The following is a 23,638-nucleotide window of genomic DNA, read 5'->3' on the forward strand; positions in this document are numbered from 1 at the left end:
TCCAAAATGATTGTTTTTCTAGAAAAAGAATTTAAGGAGCTATTATGGAGCAAGCCAGATTTGCCATATTCAGTAAAAGAACCCAGTGGTCAACACTGGAGGATACAGAAATTGATGGTGTTCCTACTGGGGTATTAGCATTAATGAAAAATACGCTCCAGTTGTTGAGTTGGTTTACTAACCTCTATGCACTCATGTCATTTAAAATATGGAGGCAAAAGTTTTAGCCCCAGGTCTGTCACCCATAATTCTGATAAAATGCCATATTTTATTTCAAAATAAAAACAGATTATGTAATGTGAAGGTATGAAAATAATACCAATTCTATTATTTGAAATATTATTATAGGAAAGGACATCTTCATGTGTGGATTAGTTTTTACCTACATATCCTTGTGGCAGTGAGCCCAAGTAGGATGTGGGAGTCAGAATCATTTTTCTATGTGCATAGTCAAAAATTATATCAGAAAATGTAGAATTAAATACAGATTCCTAGTTCTCAGTTCACTTTTAGTATAAAAAGAACAGTTTCACATAGGCTTGAGATTTTACCACAGAAGTACTAAAAAGTTGCAGATTTGGTATGCTTCATTAACTCTTTGCACACAAGATAAAAAGTGCTTTCTGATGAACTGTAAAACCAACTTGGGATCAATTTTCCACAACATAAATTCAACATTCATTCTACTCTTTGATAGCCTAAGATTCAAGCAGCCAGGCAGAGTTTATAAGCATTTATCAATAAGCATTTTCTTTACAATTGTTTTAGATTATTCAACCAGTTGAAACCATTTTACAGGTTAACTTTACATAGTCGAAGGTGAGATGATCCGTTTGTTCCTTCATTACTAACAATAACAATAACAATCATTATCATTATTTATTAAACTTGAATACAACCCTTCATCCGAAAATCCCATGGCAGTTCACAACAGAAAAATACAAAATGAGAATACAAAATTCATAATAAAACAAAAGCCAGTAACCCCACTCCCACAAACACAGTTAAAAAGCCATAGAATGTTAAGCAGCCGAACAAATGGTTGAAGAAAAACATTTTCACCTGGTGCCTAAAGATACGTAATGAAGGCGCCAGGAGAGCCTCCTTGGGGAAAGCATTCCACAAATGGGGAGCCACCACAGAAAAGGCCCATTATTGTGTTGGTACCCTCCAGGCCTCTCGTGGAGGAGACAAATGAAGAAGGGTCTCAGATGATGATCGCAAGGCCCAGGTTGGTTCATATAGGGAGAACAAAATAAAAAAATTCCTTCCAGTAGCACCTTAAAGACCAACTAAGTTAGTTCTTGGTATGAGCTTTCGTGTGCATGCACACTTCTTCAGATACACACTTCATATAGGGAGAGACGGTGTTTTTTAATCTAGCACAACCTTTAGAATTTAAAATTTCTTTGCAGTAATTTTCTGGTGCCATTTCAGGTGCCATCGCCACAGACCCCTCTCCCCCTTTCCTCCCAAAGGTTCCTGCGTGAAAACAGAGGGTATGAATTGTAGCAAAACCTGTACATGTGTGGAAATTGTGTAGATATCCTAAGAGATAAATGGCATTTAGGGATAAGACTAGCAAGTGCAGTTCTACTGCATCCCTCTCTGTGCATTGACTATGTGCAGAATTCTTTTCTAAATGTATTTTACACCTCTAGAAGGTGTAGAAGCCCCACATTGCGCTCATGCCTTGCAACAAATGGAGGCCAAAGTCGGGGCCGATTTGGATCCAGCACAGTCTACACAGTGGTGAGGTGAGGGCCGTGGTAGTGGTGCCTAGTCTATGTGTGAATACTAAGGTGTGAGATAGGGAAGCTACACCCTGGCAGGCCCCAACAAAGGTTATATGTGCTCACTGTAATAATTGAAAATTATTACATGCCTATGGGATTTGACTTGTTAATTACTGAGTATGAGTTCGTTTTTATTAATTATCAATACTTTCCTTCACATCTCAGCGTACCTTATGCACCCTGTCCAGAAATCATGAAAGCAACAGACTGCTTCGACTTGATATTATTTACTGTTCCAATTCACCTTTTGAGGATTAATTCCTTAGATTATTTGGACTACCCAGACTAAAGTTATTTATTTAGAATATTTGGAAGAAAATTAAAATAGGCCCCACATTTAAAAAAAAAAATTAAATATACTTCACTGCTTAAATAGATAATGTAGCTAATTACAAAGAAGAAAGGCTGAGTTAAATATCAGGATTTGAAGCAATTTTTATGTCATTAGCCACTGTTGCAAATCCCTCCTCTCAGATCATGAGAGTATAAACCCCACATATTTATATTACAGAGAAATGCAAAATCCATGTTGAATATAGTAGCTCTGGGGACCAGCACAGTAAGTGCTTTGGAGAAATGCAGGCTGACATTATTTCTTTGATTTTCTGTTTAAAATATTTTGCATGCTTAAGCTGCCTTTATCATATATTGTTTTCAGATCCTTGTCGAATCCTTCTGTTGTGTGTGCACTAAGCAGAGGCACTGTTAGCACGTCTGAAGTAACATCTGCTGTGTCTTTTTTGTTGCTGGGGTTCATGGTATAATTAGCTCTATATTTCACCAAACACAATTTTGCTCCCATGGCGGACAGAGCAGCATGAAGAAAACATAAATAATTGAAGATTAGAGAAACAGAAGGCAAAGTTGAGGTAGGTGGTTTGGCTGAGAAAAGGGTTAAGGAGAAAAGAAGGTCATCTCATTATGGGAAAAAAGCATTGTTATCAGGACACTTGTAAATGCAGTTGATTTCATTTCCTAGTGATTAATGCAAAATAGTAGGTTTCCCTACTATTTTCAGCCAAGAAGCATAGACACAATAGTATCTTTTTATACTTATGTATATTTTTAAAAACAATAATATTTTTAATAATATAAGATTATCCTCTGGCCTGACCCACAAACAGAAAATTAATTGCAAAACAATTTTCCATTTTTCTCCATATACTTGGTTGGTTAAAAATGCAACTGTTATATATTATAATGCAAAGTTCACACCCAGGGCATGCTCCAGAGAATGGCGAGCTAAAGCAGTTTCTCACATGCTATGCGGCCCGAGAGCCCACTATCCAAATAGCACCATCATTCTGACTTTGCAAATAGTGTCTACAAAGGCCAGGAACAGCGTGAGGGAATTCTCAGCTTGCAAGTCCTCACCTCTTGCAGGTTAAGAGAGCTTACTTCCTTTGCCCAAGAGCCTCTGATATCCTGGAGCTAACACTGGCTTTTGTAATTCTCAGGAGGGCAAGGCATTTTTATACTCAGTTGCTACTAGTCATTGTATACAACAGAAATATTGGTTTATTTCTTTTTCGTTTCAAAAAGGTATTCAGGAGCACCATGGCCCCTACCATAAGGCAGGGTGAGGTGGCCACTTCAGGCAGCAGATTTTGGGTGTCATGAAATAGCTGCTAGTTGGGGCCTGTGGAATTTTCTACCTGAGATTAAGTCTATTGAAATCATTCAGATTCAATAATAGTTAACTCAGGTGCATAGCTGTCAATGTTTCCCTCTTTTTAAGGGAAATTCCCTTATTCCAAATAGGATTCCTCACAAGAAAAGGGAAAAGTTGACAGCTATGCAGGTGGTCTAGTACTTATCACTTGATAAACAAGATGGCTCCACCTACAAATAAAGTATTGGTTTCTACACATTTGGGGGACTTCCCAGATATGCAGAAGTATATAAATTAAAATAAAATACAGCCCATCTATCATCTATCTATCTCCAGGAGGTCCAAGCATGTTCAGTGATCTCTCAGAGCCTTGGAATGTAGAATGTCACTCTCAAAATAAATAAAATATGAAAACTGGGAGGGGAGACCTGGTCTGCCTGAACTCCTAAAAACTGATTGTATCCTAGAGGAGTTGAGGGTTGGTGACTGGAACCCCTAACAGGAGCATTTCAGTTGGGGCAGTGGTGAGGAAACTTTTCCAGCCTGAGAAGTTCTCTTCCTTCTGGGCAACCTTCTAGAAATGGAATGACAGTGGTTGATGGGACCAGAAGCAAAGGTAGGTAGCAAGGGATAGGCCCCTTCCTTATGTACAGTAGGCTGCATTTCAGCCATGCCAAAATCAAAAGTTACAATTCAAGGACTCATTCTATACAGGCAAAAGCACTCGATGTGGGTCATGAACTGGGGAGAATCCTGAGGGCCGGAGAGAAAAGCTTGGAGGGGCTCTTCTGGCTTGGAGGCTGGAGGTTCCACATCACAGTGTTAGATGGTAAAGAAACATGGCAACACTTGGGGGATCCAGTTTGTGTCTAGGCTTGTTTAGGTATGCCAGAGCTTACTGCTAATTTTTTTTCTTGTGTATAGCACCGAATGGATGACAAGGCTGCCCGAATAACACAGAAAATGTCATTTCCATATTCTTGCTTTCCAGCTACATACAATAAATCATTTTCTTGAAAAGATAATAAAGCACCAACTGAGTGCTGCTTTAATTCACATAGAGAGAGATCTTCAGTACTTTTCTAAAACAATGTAATTAGGAAAAGACTTGATTTGTTAAAGATGCATTTTTATTTTCTGATTTTATACATCCGACAGCTGTTAAAGAAGTTTTAAAAAGGTTAAGCAGTAGGAAAATAAATTCTATTTCCACTTTGCATTTGAAGCAAAAGAAGTAATAAATCACTAGCAATTAACTACACATTTATAAGGTTTGAAGGTATCTGCTGTACCATTATATTTGCAGATGACTGTTCACATGTTTAGGAACTCTGGAGAAGCAAATTTCCCGAAAGCATGGAAAAGGGTCCTTTGTATGAATGTGCAGAGGTGTTTTGAAACCTCCCAGTGAACAGAATGGTACAGATTTTGGACTGAGTTTGCAACTATGATGCCTCCCCGTTCCATGTCCATTACGTGCACCAGACGTGTCGAAAACTCTGGTCAAGTATAGCTGTATACCTACAGCCTTATCACATTCTCACTATATGTTTTTGGTTGCACAGTCAAAACATCCTAGGTGTGATAATTAAAAAATGTAATGCCACAGGTAGCCTTCAAGAGATCTGCAGTCTCTGCCTTTTCTCTATTAGCCTGAGCCTCTCATTTTCAATAATAATAAGCAGTCTGCAGGATGCTGTAAAGGTTGCTGATACAATGTATATAAGACTCTGAACATTTGATGTGTGCCATTTAAATGATAACTTCTGTTATTAAACTGGTTGTAACAACTGAACAAAGTTCGTGCATGCGTAGACTACGCTTCACAGTTGTTGTGTTTGTTTTTATTTATAATTCATAATTTGGGCATAACTGAATCATTTTTATGTTGCTAGGACACTCAACAAAATGGATTTTCAGTAGGAAAAAGGCAGTTAGATGTAAGTGCTAAATTTCTTTAAACCACATTTAATGTTATAATACATTTGCCATGGTATTGCTTTTATTGTGTAATTGGTATTTTCACAGAAGGTTAAGAGTGTCTTTTGTGTGGTTAGAAGTGCCCTTTTGAATTTTGCCTCCACCCACCCCTCCACCCCAAAAAAGGTTTATGAAAAGGACTGACTAGTCTAGTTTATGTTTCTGCTTTTCATAGGTCTTGGGCTAAACCTAATCTGTCTTTAGTTCCCACAGGTAGTAACTCTGTTATCTTCATATCCATGCAAAAAGAGTCCTTCTACAGGCAAAAATTACCATGCCACACAGAAGTTGTGGCTAGAATTCCTGTCCCGGAAATGCCAGTTTTCTACTTGAGTTGGCTTGAAGAACTATTTAATCATGAATTCTAAAAAGGGGGAGGGAACTTTTTTGAAGTGAGGAGTAAAGGGGCCCTGCTCAGTGCTAGTAAAGAGACAGGAATTCTCCAATAAGGTTGTAGGTTTAGCTTGCGTCTTAGCTGTCACAGCCCTGTTTGTATATTTCTGGGGGAGATAACAATAATTTAAAAAGTTCTTCCAACAGAAAGAACTTAAAGGGGTGTATATCAAAAGACATTTCAGAAGCATAAAAAGGCACTTGACAGGAGGAATATTGGCATCTGTCTCGAGAGACAATGGAGTGTGCCTTCGGGGGTGAAGTCAAACCGCTGAGTTAGCAGCAGTGAAGTGACTTCCGCAGGGCACAAGGCTCCCTCTTGGCCTTGCTGATGTGGTCCAGAGCAATATGTTTGGTACCAACTTGGCTGCAGGAGTTACTGGAAGGAGTCACACAACGCACCTTCCTACCAGATTTGTGTAGGGTTGGCATCCCCAAACTTGGCCCTCCAAATGTTTTGGGACTACAACTCCCATCATCCCTAGCTAACAGGGCCAGTGGTCAGGGATTATGGGAATTGTAGTCCCAAAACATCTGGAGGGGAGAGCTTGGGGATGCCTGCTGTAGGATTCTTCTGAATATATCCTGCAAGGCAGTAGAGGTTTAGGATCAGAGTTTTCCTTCTAGATGGGCTATCTTCCCAGGCTGATGAGCCCCATCTGCTCCTCACATCCCTCAACAGCATGTCTAGAAACCACCTTCTTCAGTAGTATCTTTGCACAGGATGGACCAGATGGGCAGAGGAGGAAAGGAACCATGTCCTCTGGTTGCAGAAAGAGAATGAAAGAATTGAAAAGGGTATTTTATTGCTGGGGAAGTTTTAGTTTACTGGAGGGCTGGGGCAGGATTTCTCCACAACTTCATATGTTAGAAAAAATGCCCTGAGATTAGTGTGAATTCTAGCATTTCCCCTAAATGATAGAAGATTGGCACCTGGAAAGTGCTTATGTAAACAATTTACTTTTAACTAATGCTATCTCCAGTTGAGCTAAATACTACATTCCCTTCTCTATGCTAAAATATGAAGTGTTGCAATTGCATTTTATTTTATTGCATGTGAAGTTTTCTCTCCCCTTCTAGAATCAAAAGTTTGTACCTCTCATTTAACGTAACCAAATGATGATAATTCACACTCCTTCCCCACCCCACGTCTCTGACGCCTTGGGAGATCAGTAGTGAATTGTTATTGCTTAAACACGCTGGAGGAAATGTAGGTTTTGTTGGCTTCTTGCTTAAATAGAGGCGGAGGTTTGTAGACTCAGTAGACTGTCTTCCTTTTGTGGTCTAGCTTTTAGGTCTTTTTATGTAGTAATAATGTATTGCTGTTGGTGGCAACAGAAAAACGAAACCTGCCCACATTATTTCAGAGTCACTCTACCATTTAGACTTCCATGCTGTTGTAAAAGTTAACTGATGCCTTTTTTTTTTTTTTTACTTGCCACTTATTTCATCATAATCCCTCACAGATTGACCAAAAGGATGTTTGGTGTTGAGGCTTTTTGTGAACTTGTCTGCTAGAACAAATGCAAAAAAATTAATTTTTTTTGGTAGTTTGCTGGTTACAGAGAAGTTGCTAGCTGACATAATCTGTGACCAACAAATGGAAGTGACACAAATCACAGCAAGGACGTTTATAGTGAAGGTGCTAATTCCCAGAAATGCCTTTCTATCTGGCCAGCCATCATCTTGAGACTACTGGTGACCCCATGTACTCCTCATGTGCTCCCCACTTGGTTCTCATAAGGGTGAATTCCCCATGGATACAAGCTGATAGCTACTAGAGTGCGTCACCGTTAGCAAATATACATACTGTTTTTCGTCACTTGTTGCTAAAAATAAGTACGTTCAGTGGAAACCTCTACTTACAGCTCGTACTGAATCAAGTCCATAAATCAATTAATCTGTTTACGGGGTTGCTCTCCTTTTTTTGTTAGCTACAAACAGCCGCTCTTTTCTTTCTTTTAAAATATTTGTATTGTTCAGTAAGCCCAAGACATATAAAAGCATTACCAATATTTTCTAATTAATATTTACTCTTTTCTAAAGCTATTATAAGGACACTTAATGCACAGCCTAAAATGAGAGTTGACAATTGCAAGTACAAACCAACCAACATTGTAATAAAATCAATACTTACATTTCCCTTGGGGGCACTATTTACTGTTTGCTGTGCCATTTCCTTAATGGAATAGCAGTTATGTTTGCAGAAACCTTGTAACTACCATCTTTATGTTTTAACTAAAAGCAGCTTTCTTGGAGAAGGTTGGGGGGGGGGGGAAACAACCTCAAGTTACCATATAAAAATTGCTATGAGCATTTTGTGTATTATTCATAGAATAACCCAAAGAGAATCACAATTATAATCGGAATGCTTCTGGATGTTCAGCACTGTAAATGAATATTTTGTGTCTTCCCCGGTCAGTATGATTTTAGAATAATATTTATGACACAAATGTACTTCAGCATTTAACACACTATGAATATGCATCTCTTTTAATGTGGTTGATAGTATCCCATCATTAAATTAAGTAAGAAGTATTCACTTTCTTTAACATGACAAATAATAAAATGAATCTTAATAGTTTATATTTTCCATTGCAGTTTTCTTTAATGGATAATAGTGAACCAACAATTAGAATCCTTATGCAATACGTTGCCATCATCATATATTATTTGTTTATTAAGATTATTTATAAGCCACCCATCTGTAGTGACCAGGGTGGGATACAGGGCATAATAGAAACAGCCAAACAAAATAATAAAATAATTAGTAGTAAATAATGTCCACATCTAAACAACCAAAATCACAAACAATCAATGATTGTGCCATCGCATAGGAGGGAATGGCTATAGCTGAGTTGTAGAGTATCTGCTTCACATACAGGAGTCCCAGATTCAATTCTTGGCATAAAGGACCCGATGGTGAGCAGGGTGGTGATGCTCACCTGACCTCTGCCCAGTTACATCACTGCTAATAGCAATAGAAAAACAACAACAATAACCATATTAAAATAGATACAGCGGTGCCTCACAAGACGAAATTAATCCGTTGCACGAGTCTCTTTCGTCTTGCGAAGCACCCCTATTAGCGGCTTAGCGGCTTAGCGCTATTAGCGGCTTAGAAAAAGGGGGGAAAAGGGAAAAAACTCGCAAGACTCACAAGACGTTTTCGTCTTGCGAAGCAAGCCCATAGGGAAATTCGTCTTGCGAAGCACCTCAAAAGACGGAAAACTCTTTCGTTTAGCGAGCTTTTCGTCTTGCGAGGCATTTGTCTTGCGGGACACCACTGTACAGAATTTCTTACCCACCTCATTACCAGAAGGTCTCTAGGCAGGTTACAACATTATAAAACACAGTATTTGCTATTATATAAATCTGCTTACTAGTAAATTCACTTTATGAAAATCAACATTTTCACCTTTCAAAATGTAGATTTCTTCACGTACATGTTAGGATATAGAGAAAATATGCATAAATATTCAGAAGGCCAAAGGAAAAGTAGCACACCTCCGCAATCATTTTTGTAAGACCGGATGCATGGTCTTTCTGATGAATGAAGTTCACCACCACTGTGCCCCTTTCAAGGTAATGAAAGTGCCATGGGTTCATCTTTAGCACAGTGTATCAAGACACCACATTTTGCATAGCCCAGGCCTCTGGATTTCCATTTTGGTTTTATCGTTGCAAGGGAGAAAGCTGCACCTTGGCATAATCACCATTCTGACCCCTTTTCTGTACCGTTAATTAGGAAATAGCCTTCCATTTCCTCTTTCTCTTCAAGGTGTTTGGAGAGAGGCCATGGAGATTGCAACGTTTGAACTTCACCATAATTGGAGCATTTCCGAGGGACTGTTTTTATAATCCCTTTAGTGATTCCATTCATGGCCCAGCTGACTTCAGCCTTTTTCTTCAAGTAGGTAATTTCTGCTGGGTAAACATTTAGCTCCTTGCATATATTCCCTTTGGGTACCAGAGGAGGTCCCCACAATGGCTCAAATGATCTGATCATTCTTAAAAGCAAACTCCAAAGGGGGGTGGGGTGGCGGCTTGTACAGCCCAGAGCATCACCCATGACATAGTTGAAGGTCATGATGTGTGAATGCAACCCATTCTTCAGGGTCAACCGCTGGTAGTTCTTGGGCAGCCTGTTGCCCAATGCCATGAGGTGCTTGGACCTGGAGCCATGGCACAAACGCTACCACGTGTACATGGCATCCATGCTTCTTCTCCAGAAGTAGACCACAGAATACACTTTTGCTGGAAATACCTTGTGGTACCACCTCCCTACCCAACTCAGGAGGTAGCGGGCGCAGGGTAGGGGTGCATTTGCACTGCACTGACTTTGCTGCGGCCTCATCCTTCCCACTCAGAGTGGCAGCAACACAACCAACTAGAGATCAAGTGAACATTCCTCCCCTCAAATCTGCTACTGCTGGCATATCCAGGTAGCACTGGTAAATATTCAAGAGACCTTTGCACCATACGTACTGTTCTGGTGCTTTAATATATGTTTTAATTTTGGTAAGCTGCTTTGAGACCCATATGTGGTGAAGAAATGATGATAATAATAATAATAATAATAATAATAATAATAATAATAATGACAGTGTCAAATGACAAGTACCTCCTAAACTGTGTAACTAGTCCTTCAAGGGGAATTCAAGCCATGGGTTATACACCTAGTTTCCAGATGCAGAAAATGAACTCTCAGCACCTCCATCTTGTCTGCGTTTAGCTTCAGGTTACTGGTGTTTATCCACCCCGTTACTAAATCCAAACACCTAGTCAGCACCTACATAGCCTTATCTGACTGGTTTCTCTTCAGCTCACTAAAAACCATTTGATGACCTCACCCAGATGCATCATATAGATGAGATCATGAGGGACAAAATGAAACATTGCAGAGCTCTGCATCACAAGTGCCATCACAAATTTCTGAAACTGACCCTGAAGGTAGGAGCAGAGCCACGATACCACCATTTTCCCAGCTCCCACCGTACAGAGTGGATGCAGCAGGATACAATGGCTGATAATATCAAAAGCTCCTAAGAGGTCCAGGTGTATGAACAGCTTTTGCACACACCCTATCTCTCTCAAGATGAAGGTCATCCATCAGACTGAAATCAGTCTGGTCTAACTGACTTCATCCAATTGAGCTTGGAAATGAACCACCACCTTCTCAAGCATCTTAACCAAAAAAGGGACATTAGCAAGCAAAGCAGGTGATAGTTAATACAGTCTCCAAGGTCCTAAGAAGACTTCTTAATGCATTCCCCCTTTCTAGTGGAAGGCTATAGCTCCTCACTTCCTAGGGTAGTGTATTCCAGAGGATAGTATGGCAAGAAGGTGCAAGACTGATGTGTGATGGAGCAAGGGACAGACAATGCAGCAATAGTTTTACAATATTTTGTTTTCATTTTTCTTTGTGTAGTTTTTGTTCAGTGACAAATAGGTTTGTTCTCATCTCTTGATCTTGGTTTGGATTTCTTAGCTTTCCTTCTTAGGCATTGCCATGATGAGTGTCTTCCATGTCAAATGTAACTTGTCTCTAAGCTAAACCTGCCATTCTCTAAAGCAGTCTGTAGCAACCCTTCCTATCTCCCATGCTTCCTTGTCATTCTAACACAGATGTGTGAATCTTTCTAAGCCTGCAGCTAGAGGACATGATTTAGCCTCTGGCCATTAATGGATTACCCACTACATTAGATCTTTGTCTCATATTGTGGTTGGAATGTAGACGTGATGGTTATAGATGTGATCACCCCCTCAGAGTGAGAGGACAAGAATTGCAGGTGGAGCTAGCAGGGATGTAAGATTGCACTGAATATGCACAAAAGCAAAGTTTTGGGCAGCCCTTAGGATATCTGTAGGGCACTAAATATGGAGATAATATTGGATCCCAAAGGCCATGTATAATTAACTAGCAAGGGCTATCATTATATAAACTTGTAGCTTGTCATATTTTTATCTACAGTGGTACCTCGGGTTACATACACTTCAGGTTACATACGCTTCAGGTTACAGACTTTGCTAACCCAGAAATAGTACCTCAGGTTAAGAACTTTGCTTCAGGACGAGAACAGAAATCGTGCGGCGGCGGCACGGCAACAGTGGGAGGCCCCATTAGCTAAAGTAGTGCTTCAGGTTAAGAACAGTTTCAGGTTAAGAACGGACCTCCAGAACAAATTAAGTACTTAACCCAAGGTACCACTGTATTGAGTTTTATGCCTTGTATCTTTTTAATAGATGTATTATTTAAAAAGAAGTTCTGCTTAAACCATGTAGCCTTACTTCCATGTGGCACTTTAAGGATTAGGACAGAAATGCTCTCTTAAGCTTTCACTAAAACATATCAAATGGTGCATGGCATATTTTTGTTAGATAGGGTCCCTCCTCTCCTTATTCAGAAACTCCTGCTGACTTTAGAAATAGATAATAAAATTTGAATCTGCATGTGTTTTGTTGAAGGCCAGCAGCAAATTTGTTTCATTAATTATAGTCAAAATCACTGGGTGAGCAGCACTATAGACCCATTCAAAGAAACTTATTTTGAAACAGGATATTAGAAGTATACTCCATAGGGCAGCAAAAGTTGCTTTATGTAGTGATGGTAGTATTTTTGGAGTGTGATAAAGCAGAGCTCTTGTCAAATCTAAATCTTTAATAAACATACAAAATGTTGCTCTGCTCTTCACGTTATACTGAGGCTCTGAGCTCTGAGCCTCTTTGTGATTCCTCTTGAAGATCTGATTGTTGAGACTGAGAGTTACATTATTTATATATAAAAAACCACAGTCCCCAGCCACATTATTACGTATGGCACACAATATCTTCCAGACTGTCGCTTTATGTCAAAAGCTTTGAACAGCCTTCCAGTACTTAGCAATTGCAGTTGATACAGAATCAGTGCTATATAACAGCTGCAGTAACAAGGTGTTATGCCTTTACTTTAATCTACCTTTCTCTCTTGCCAGTTTATTATGTTTTGAATTTATGCTTTTTGTAGATCTGTGAGCTATCTTTCTTATGGAAATTAATCTTTTTAGAAGATTTGTGCTCTCATTTTCAAACACTAATACATGCATTCAAGTATCCCATTATTCAGGACCAGCTGGCTTTTTTATCTAGTGATATTTACTTCAAAAAGCCAAGCTAAATGCTATCATAGATTAATTCTAAGGGCACAGGAGAGCTTTTTGGGGGAGAAAAAGAGATTTGGTAATTACTTAGAATATTGCAATAAAATCACAGAACATGTCAAAAATGTGTTATCTAATTTGTCATAATGGAAAACCTTAAAAAAAAAGGAGAGAAAATGATAATTCACTGAAGAAAGGCATTCTTTGAAGATTGTGGGTGTGTGGCAGGTGTCGTCATCTCCCCCCCCCCCCCATAGTCAGAACACATATAAAGCCTAAATCTGTAGAGCTTTATAACAAACTGATTACACATGTAAATAGCATGTGTAGAAGACAGGCAAGGGAATCCAGACATTCATTCTAAGCTACTTTAAGATATATCAAATCAAGTTAAGTTGTTAAGATAAGACATACTTTTCTATATTCGGGTGAAGGTCCAAAATCTGGTGAATGTTATTATTCAAAGCTAAATGCTCCCAAAATGAAGGATCACCCATGATTGTCGACATTCATCAAATATTTTGAGTATCATAGGCCCAGTTCAAGCACATCCCTTATCTTTTATTTTTTGTGGTTCAAAGGAGTAGTAGCTTCAGATGATTACTGACCTATAAGATTGGGGGCAGGGGGTGATGAGATAATCGTGGCTCTCCACCATAATGAGGAAAGCCTAGTATTAACTGAGTGGGATGAAGATAGGAGCAGGCCTCAGTGGGAATAACCACTCAACATAACTTGCATATTTAGCTGTAAAGGTTAGGGCAGATTTTATTTAGAATATTTTAGTATAATATATGTACTGTTATTAGTTTAGTATTTGAGTTTTATTGGCACAGCTGATAGCTATACATTGAGTGTAAATTAAACTGAATGTGATGCTCATAATTTACTTGTATATGTCTGAAAAGTGGGAAAACATAATCTAGGTTTGGGCATCCACAAAATTCACTTGGACCGTCAGCACTTGGATATTCGCAAAATGTTGAACATTTTCTGTAACATAACGCACACGTGTGTGGTTGTATGTAAGCGTAATTGAAGTTGGGAAGCACTGAATTTCAAAAAGGATCTTCACCGCTGCAATTTCTTACATAAATCAAACTGGAAATAAGACACATTTTACAATTCAATTTAAGATCCCACTGAGACAATAATGTTGCAAGCTGTGCATTTTGCAAAGTAATATAGTAATGTCTAGTTTGCATTTTTTAAAAACCAAATTAATCACACTTTATTGAATATGTTGAAGCAAACCTAAAATTCATCTATTATTAAAAAATATTGTGCAACAAACACAAACTATATTTTATACATAAAGGACAAACTCATTTATTCATTAGGATAAAACACTTGGAGTTTGCATTTTGTAACTATGAAAGAAATGACATTTGCTACCTTTAGTATTTTGAATATTTAAACACACGTTCAGTACAAAACAGGCTGCTTGAAAAATTGTTCTAATAATATAATGTGTTATTGGTCCAGCAGATCATTCCTGGGCTTGCTTACTCCAACACAGACATTCCATATCACTTTCTGGATCAGGAATATGAGCACAAATCACATGAACACCCCATATGATCATTAGGATGTACATCTCATTGGGAATGTACATCAATGTACTTTGCACTGTTTTCCACAGGATATAAAGTGACATGTTTTAGATTCAGGTGACCACACTTAACAATAATTTGAGTAGCCATTTCCCTGGCAAATCAGTTAGCTGGTGTTAACTAAACAACTCAGGATAAAAGACAGCTGAGGAGTATATATAGGACAACCTGGTCAATCTTTAAAGCTACTTGCTCTTAAAAGCTTGTAAAGCTTTCATAAGTGTCAACATACAATTATCACTCAATTATTTCTCATTGATGTGAGCATTTAAGCTGTCTTTGAAAAAAGTATGCTATAAATTGTGAAGGTATTTTTTTGATGATACCTTCAGGTACTTCAATTTCCCTGCTAATGTATTTGTAGAAGTTCTGTTCTTTATACTTTTCAACCCTTTTTGTTTTTTCATTCCTCTTAAGAGGATGAAGCAGTTTATGAAGCTCTGAAGCTTGGCTAGGAAAAAAGGACTGTGGACTTTTAATTATTACTGATTGTCACTTGAGATAAACTTTATAGTGTGGGAAGCCACGTCTTAGAGACTGTGACTCTATTGCATCATGCAGAGTTTTAGTTTACTTGTTAATAATTCACTGATAATAATCATCCACGCAATGAAATTGTTGGAATGTAATGCTCAGCCATGTGTGGGGAACCTTTTAGCCCAAGGGGCACATCTTCTTGTAGGGAAATGTTTGGGGACCACGTGCCAATGGTGGGTGGGACCAGAGGAAAGCGTAGGTGGAGCAAGTGATGTAATTCTTAACGTTGTGTCCAAACATAAATTTGAATTTTTTATACCTGCATATAAACACAGTGGAGCATGGGTGGCGCTGTGGGTTAAACCACAGAGCCTAGGACTTGCCGACCAAAAGGTTGGCGGTTCGAATCCCCGTGACGGGGTGAGCTCCCGTTGCTTGGTCCCTGCTCCTGCCAACCTAGCAGTTCGAAAGCACGTTAAAGTGCAAGTAGATAAATAGGTACCACTCTGGCGGGAAGGTAAACGGCGTTTCTGTGTGCTGCTCTGGTTCGCCATAAGCGGCTTAGTCATGCTGGCCACATGACCCGGAAGCTGTACACTGGCTCCCTCGGCCAATAAAGCGAGATGAGCGCCACAACCCCAGAGTCGGTCACGACTGGACCTAATGGTCAGGGGTCCCTTTACCCCTTTACCTTTATAAACACAGTGATGTGAACAAAATGCTCAAGGAGAGTACAGAGGAAAGCCAATGAAGCCTTTGACCTGGGGAGAGAAGATGTTGTCTCAGGACAGGGTGTGGCCTAAGGAGAGTTCAAAGAGAAGCCTGGAGGACAGATATAAGCCCTTAGGTCTGAGGTTCCCCAGCTCAGTGCTAAACTGTGGTTTTGCATTACATGAGCAAGCCTTTCGCTTGTGAGGTGTCTTCAACCACTCGGTCTTTGGTGTAGCTGTGAGGAGATTTGAAGCATTGCATTTCCAATTAAATGGGGCTTATTATTTTTGTCAAACCTGAAAGCTTGGCTAATCCTAAGTATGGTTTACTTGAGTCCTCTGGGTATAGGGCGGTACATTAATAATAATAATAATAATAATAATAATAATAATAATAATAATAATTTATTTGTGCCCCACCCATCTGGCTGGGTTTCCCCAGCCACTCTGGGCGGCTTCCACAGAGACAAAAAATACACTAAAATGTCACACATTAAAAACTTCAATAATAATAATAATAATTAAATAATAATAATTTATTTGTACCCCACCCATCTGGCTGGGTTTCCCCAGCCGCTCTGGGCGGCTTCCACAGAGACAAAAAATACACTAAAATGTCACACATTAAAAACTTCAATAATAATAATAATAATAATAATAATAATAATAATAATAATAATAGAGTGAGGATTGTAACCCACAGAGTCAAATTTGGCAAGCTTCCCTAAGTCAGAGTTAAGCCTGACCACAGTTTGTCTGGATTGGGACTTAACACAGAAGTGGTCTTCTCATGACCATGTGGAGGAAGAGTGCGGACGAATGTGCCCAAGTCTGGATCTAGACACGTCAAAGAAGTGATTCAGTTAAACGTGTTATAAACTCATACAGGGAAATCCAGTAGGGAAAGATGGGACTTCACATCACCATCTGGTGTCAAAGTGTTATATCCAGTGCTTTTTCTTCTAAAAAAATGTTGAGGGGGTACTCTCATTTTGACTCATGAAAATCACCATTTTATAGTTAAAATTGGGAAAAATAAATACAGTAAATGGACAAAAGTACAAAGATTCACAAAATGTTTAGGGGTATGCATACCTCTGCGTACCCCCCCCACCCCACCCCACGAAAAAAGCACTGGTTATATCACATATACAATGCATTTGAACACTTTTTCTTTACCAATCTAGCTGAGTCCCAAGTCTCATTCATGAGGCCAGTCTAACTTTTTTATTTTGTAATAGGGGAGGGCAAGAAATTGCCTAGAAAAAGGCCTCTGTGATTTGCAACCTGCCATTTTGAATGCACCCCACAGTGCATGGCAGTGCATTGTGGTTTGACAAACTTGATAGTGAAACATCTGCCAATCTGCAATATATGGTTGGTGGGGTGCTTTTCACTTGATGGGTCACAAGTTGTGAGTGCAATAGGTTCTGAAGGCATCATGCCCTTTATGGTAAAGTAATACCAATGCTGTTGAAGTAATATTCTCTTCTCTTCAGAAGTATTTCCTTAATGCACCATTTCTAGTTTAATCATGCTCTGTATTAAGTAGAACCTTTCATCTGAAGATCTCAAGATGCTTTAGTGAGGTGTAGTCTCTCTTCCATATGGTAACTAATTTCAAACGGTTAAGCTTCATCACATAAAAGTAAAGTGCTACGCATATTCACATTTTGAGCAAGGAGAACCAAATGTTTGATTTGGATTATTATACTGAAGAAGATCCTTCATTTATTGAGGGACCAAAATGATTAACATTTAGCAGATGGAGTATAGGTATTTTCAGCATAGAATATAATCATACATAGACTATAGTAGGCCAAGGCAATGTTCATATAAAAATACAGAAGATTTATAAGGGCCAAGGGATACCTTATGAGGGAAAAATGAAGGTCCCTTGACTTCATTGGGACCTAAGTTCAGCCACCTTAGTTCAGATCCAAGCCTATGTTAATTAGATTCCAAATGGTTAATGCCTGTAGAAAGATGCAGGTGGAGAATCAGATTAATTACAAATATCTCTGCAATTTAAATTATAACAACCAGAGAATAAGGCATAGGTGAGACGTCCCGGATAATCCCTTAGACAACGACTTGGACACTGAATTTGGCCCCGTTAATCACATTTTCTTTTCTTCCCAGACCAAAAACAAGGAACATTAGTGGGCAAAAATATTACAGGAAAGGGGAAAATAAGACAATACATCTTTTGTTGTTTCTCCAAAGATGGTTTTTTTTTTAATTTAAAAAGCACACACATGCATTATATTTACTTAGTGTTCAACTATTTACACGGAACACAAATAGAGTGATATAGCTATGAGTTTTCAAAGCTGTTCAGTACTTGCTTGCTTTCTGACACCCATATGATTTCAGAAAGTTTTCTTTTTCTTTCATTTTCTTCTTCATAACTAGGCTTGAAGTTTACATTTTCAAGTTTCCATCAGTGGCTGTCAACTCTTTGTAATAAGCTTAAGAGCTTGGACACCTGATATCCCTGGGTGCTGTAGGGCACCCTCTCAGAAGCTGTTTTCTTTATATTGAGAGGAAATTAGGTTTTAGAACCATAAATTAATTAAATTATGCAAAATGCTCCAGCTTCAGCATATTTCCCCTCTCCCCTCCTTACAAAGAAAAAAACCACAAAGCGACAACATAAAAGTTTCACACACAGTCATGCAGTATTTTAATAATACTAGCCTGACAAAGCTGTATTATTTCAACCGTGCATTGGTGCAGAGAAAGAGGCTGCTTTCCTTGTAATCATGTGTACAAGATGACAGAACAGAAAATGACTAATTGTGTATTGGAACTGGGTGGAGTCTATACACATATAAAAAAAGTTTTGAAAATGTTTTCCAAAAAAAAAAGTTTTGAAAAATATATTGAATTTGCCATAGCTCACCATCGCCATCTAGTGTCAGATTTGTATAATGCACTTTACAACACATTTAACACATTTTATTTGCAGCTGTATAGCTGAGTCCCTGCTGCACATAATAACATTGGCTATAATACAGCATAGAACTAAGCATGCTTAAGCCCTCATTCATTCATTCATTCATTTTGAATGTACTTAACTCTATATAGGATTGTGGTCCATTATATCCACTTTGGTGCAGTTTGAAATGCCATCTCAACTCTGAATGTTTTCCAAGAGTAAACTATTGAGATGGTTAGATAATCCGATAATTATGAAAGACCAATGATTTAATTAATTAAAGGTGAGGTTTAAACAACCTTTTCTAAGAACCTGTAGGGGAAAAAAGCTATCCTGTTTATGGACAAAACAAAATTGCAAACATTTTGCACAGAAGCAAGTTTCATTCTTTGAGATTAAACACTGTGTGGTGGTTGTGGTGGGAGAGGACAACAAAATGGTTGTCGCCTGTACATTAGCCCACCATCAACTATTTATTCTTGTTTAAGTACAATTCCTTGTCACCAGAGCTACCAAGTGAATGCTTAAATACTAAGCTGAGTTTAAATGAGTAACGAATTTGAATGGTTTGTTTCATTTCTCTGTGATCCATTTGGTTTTTTGGTTTGATATGAATCTATGTGATTAAAAAATTATATCACATTTTGAATTCCCCTTACCCCACTACTGATGACTCCAGAGCCAAATGTCTTCTTATATAAAACAAGTGTTGCCAACCCGCTCTGTAAGTCCTTCACTGGCACACCTAGGCAGGGGGCCCAGACCGTGTTGTTGTTGTTTAGTCGTTTAGTCTTGTCCGACTCTTCGTGACCCCATGGACCAGAGCACGCCAGGCACTCCTGTCTTCCACTGCCTCCAGCAGTTTGGTCAGACTCATGTTTGTAGCTTCTCGAACACTATCCAACCATCTTGTCCTCTGTCGTCCCCTTCTTCTTGTGCCCTCCATCTTTCCCAACATCAGGGTCTTTTCCAGGGAGTCTTCTCTTCTCATGAGGTGGCCAAAGTATTGGAGCCTCAGCTTCAGGATCTGTCCTTCTAGTGAGCACTCAGGGCTGATTTCCTTTAGAATGGAGAGGCTTGATCTTCTTGCAGTCCATGGGACTCTCAAGAGTCTCCTCCAGCACCATAATTCAAAAGCATCAATTCTTTGGCGATCAGCCTTTTTATGGTCCAGTTCTCACTTCCATACATCACTACTGGGAAAACCATAGCTTTAACTATACGGACCTTCGTTGGCAAGGTGATGTCTCTGCTTTTTAAGATGCTGTCTAGGTTTGCCATTGCTTTTCTCCCAAGAAGCAGGCGTCTTTTAATTTCGTGGCTGCTGTCACCCAGACCGTGAGCTTTCATCAAATAAAAAAAGTAAGTGTCTAGCCCCCCTAGAAAGAAAGTTGTGAAGTAAACTGTGCAGTTACCTTTCTAAATGATTTCTGTGAAAACAAGGTGTCACCCTGGCTGCTCCCACTTGCTGGTGTTTTTGGCCAATGAGTAAAATCAGAGCTGTGATGGACAAGTGAGTTGTTTGGATGCCAGTGAACAAGAATCTCCAAGGTCTTGAAGAACTGCTGTTTCCCTTTCCCCTCTTAACAGTTTTCCTACTCTTCTCAAATTTTCTAGTTCTTGGAATATCCATAGTTTACCCTTCCTTTCCCCCTAGCAACCAGGATGCATCTTTTCTGTTGGGTTCATCTGAGGTCAGGTAGTCAATAGAAGTTATTTTCTGCAATTACAATTATTTCGGATGCTTTTAAAGAACCCCTCTTCCCCTCAAAAGCAAATGTGAAAATTTTGCAGAGGCATAGGTGTGTCTCTTGCTGTGAAGGAGCTAAAAGCCAAGCATTCATCAAGAATTCACTGTATATGTGTCTGCTGAGAGATAGGTCTCTTCGTGTTTAATAGGAATTTCTCCCAGGTAAGTGGGTACAAGATGGCAGCCTAGGCTTTGGTTTTATGGCTGACTCTGGTGGTGGCAGCAGGGGGGTACTTGTGCCCTTAGCAGAAGTATGACAGGAAAAAAATCAACAGGTCAAACCTTTTCTAATATGGCAATACAATTATGGAAAATGCTTCACCACTACAATATGCCCTCTGGTCAGGGACGTTTGCTGTCCCCTTATAAGCTGAATGTATGTATGGTGACCTGTCAAGCACACCGATCTAGAATCCTGTCTCCAGACTTAGGTACTATTGCTGATCGTCTTCACAAGGTTTGGTGTTGTTTCACCAGCAAATACTGTATTTTTCCATGTATAAGACTAGATTTTTTCCCTAAAAAACAATGTCCAAAATTTGGGTGCGTCATATATGGGGGCCATATCCCCACATTTTCTTAAATTGGAGTCCCTCAGAATAGGGGATGTCAAAATATACATGGGGGTGTCTTCTAGAAATAATACAGTATATAATACTGAGTTGCTTGTAGTTTGGGTTGGGATTTTATTTTAACTTTTATTTCACTGTGATTCGTGCACAGGAAATTTTTATCTTTGTCTGAATATGATTAAGGCAAATGGCAAGTCGAAATAAAGTTGATGATGATAACTAGTGGCAAATTATAAATATTATAAGCATGATAACACAGGCTGAAGAGGGTAGAGGAAACATGGTGCTTATGTGCTCCCTAATTTAGATAACTAACCAAGGAAAAACAACTATGAATATTTAGTCTATAAACTTGGTCTGAGATCCTAACAATTTAATGCAATAGTTGTTATGAAAAAACAAACAAACCTTGAATGTATTACAAAGCATACAGGTAGATCTCACATTACGCTGATTCTACGTATGTGATTGCAGCTTTACACGGGTTGCAGAAAATAAAATAAAATGAATAAATTGGGGAAAACACTGGAAGGGCCATGCAAAATGTCATGGGAGTTCTTGTGCAACCTTCTGGGAGCCTGGAAAGCAAGGCAGGTGCTCCTTCTGTGGCAGGAAAACACATTGTGGAATGAGATTTTAAAGCACACACCCCTCACCTTGCTTTCCAGACTCTGGGAAGGTCACACAAGGGCTCCTAAGCAACCTTCCCAGACCCTGGAACGCAAGGGGGCAGGTCATAAAAGCTATTGACCTTCTGTGGGTGGCAAGGCCCACTCAGCACCAACTTCAGACAGGTAGAGATGGTCACCTGGGGCTATTCCAGGGGTGATTCTGACTTGCACTATTTTGCTTATACAGTGGTGCCCCGCAAGACGAATGCCTCGCTAAACGAAAAAGCCGCAATACGAAAGGGTTTTCCGATTTTTTAGCGGCTTCGCAAGACGAATTTCCCTATGGGCTTGCTTCGCAAGACGAAAGCCCATAGGGAAATCTCCGGGGACAGCGGGGAAGCGCAGCACCTGTCCTGAAGGCTTGCGGTGGGATGTCCGGGAACAGAGGAGAAGGCGTGCAGCGATTCTCCTCTGTTCCCGGGGCTTGCGGTGGGAGGAGGGTTTTTCCTCCCCACCGCCAACCTTCAGAACAGCCTTCTGAATGTTGGCGGTGGGGAGGAAAGCCCTCCTCCCACCACAAGCCTTCAGGACAGGTCCGGGAACAGAGGAGAAGGCGCGCAGCGATTCTCCTCTGTTCCCGGGGCTTGCGGTGGGAGGAAGGTTTTCCTCCCCAACGCCAACATTCAGAAGGCTGTTCTGAAGGCTGGCGGTGGGAAGAAAAGCCCTTCTCCCGCCTCCAGCCTTCAGAAGAGTTCCCTGCAGGGCTCCCCAAGCTGTGAATGTCTGCCCCGCGCGAGGGGCGCTCTGCTTAAGAGCGCCCCTCGTGCGGGGCAGCAGGCTGCTACCCACAGCTTGGAGAGCCCTGCGGGGAAGTCCTGCAGGGCTCCCCAAGCTGCAGATGTCTGCCCCACGCGAGGGGCGCTCTGCTTCAGAGCGTCCCTCGCACCGGGCAGCAGGCTGCTATCCGCAGCCTAGGCAGCCCTGCAGGAACTCTTCTGAAGGGTGGCTGTGGGAGAAGGGCTTTTCTTCCCACTGCCAGCCTTCAGAAGGCTGTTCTGAAGGCTGGCGGTGGGGAGAAAAGTCCTTCTCCCCCCGCCAGCCTTCAGAAGAGGTCCGGGAACAGACTGTCCCCGGATCTGGTCTGAAGGCGGTCTCCCTAGGAACGCATTAATTGATTTTCAATGCATTCCTATGGGAAACCGTGCTTCGCAAGACGAAAAACTCGCAAGAAGAAAAAACTTGCGGAACGAATTAATTTCGTCTTGCGAGGCACCACTGTACACACAGTAGCTAGGAATGTAACCCCCATGTAAGATGAGATCTACCTGTATTTAAAAGTATTTACAGTAGTTCTCTTAATAGTGTATACTGCTCTACAATGAACGTAATTTCCTTTAACTAAACATACAATTAACACTACCACATTTCATTTGATTTATCTCTCTAGTGCTGCACTCCTGTGTTCGCTTAGTTAAGGTTAATTCTCACTTAAGTCAGCAGAATGGTCTTCTTAGTAAAGATGCACAAGATTGTCGTGCAAGTTAAATTAAAGCAGAACTAAATATTTTTCAGTTTATTGAATATCAGAGCAGCAATATTTCTTGCATGGTAAGGCTCCCATAATTAGAAGGCTTGAAGCAATTATTGTCGCACTTTCTATAGCAGACTGTAGGAATGAGTTTATCACGCACAAATACACGTATGCTGCCACTAAAGGCACTCATTTAAAGGCATGTTATTTTAAAAGTGTGGCATAAACCCATCACCATCTTCTGAATTCCTTGCTGTCTACAAATTCTTTTCTAGTTGTGTTTATTAAGAGTTAAAAGGGGTAAGGGGTAAGAGTTGGTAAGATTTTCATTAAAAATAACAGATTGTTCCACCATGTGTAACTTTTCATAGATTACTTGGAGGTTAGTTGGTTGGCATCCATCTGTTTTGGGAGACAGAGTGTCCGTTCAGGGTAATGTCAAACCATTGGAGAGTTACAGCACCTAAAGAGATTTATATAACTTTTTATAGGATATACAATAACATTAACAAC

At 39.9% G+C, this 23,638-nt stretch overlaps 1 protein-coding gene across 8 annotated transcripts in view; it reads left to right on the forward strand.

The window, feature by feature from the left end:
* Positions 1–23,638, forward strand: part of DACH1 (dachshund family transcription factor 1) — a 355,617-nt gene that overhangs the window by 217,155 nt on the left and 114,824 nt on the right. The window contains exon 4 of one of the 8 annotated variants that reach the window (XM_081858109.1): positions 5,304–5,348. The exons of the other annotated variants lie outside the window; for them this stretch is intronic. Coding sequence (XP_081714235.1) covers positions 5,304–5,348 — 45 coding nt within the window. The remainder of the gene's footprint in view (positions 1–5,303; positions 5,349–23,638) is intronic. 8 annotated transcript variants of the gene reach the window in all.

The sequence above is a fragment of the Podarcis erhardii genome (genome assembly GCF_964252035.2).
Source record: "Podarcis erhardii genome assembly, chromosome: 4".
NCBI lineage: Eukaryota > Metazoa > Chordata > Lepidosauria > Squamata > Lacertidae > Podarcis > Podarcis erhardii.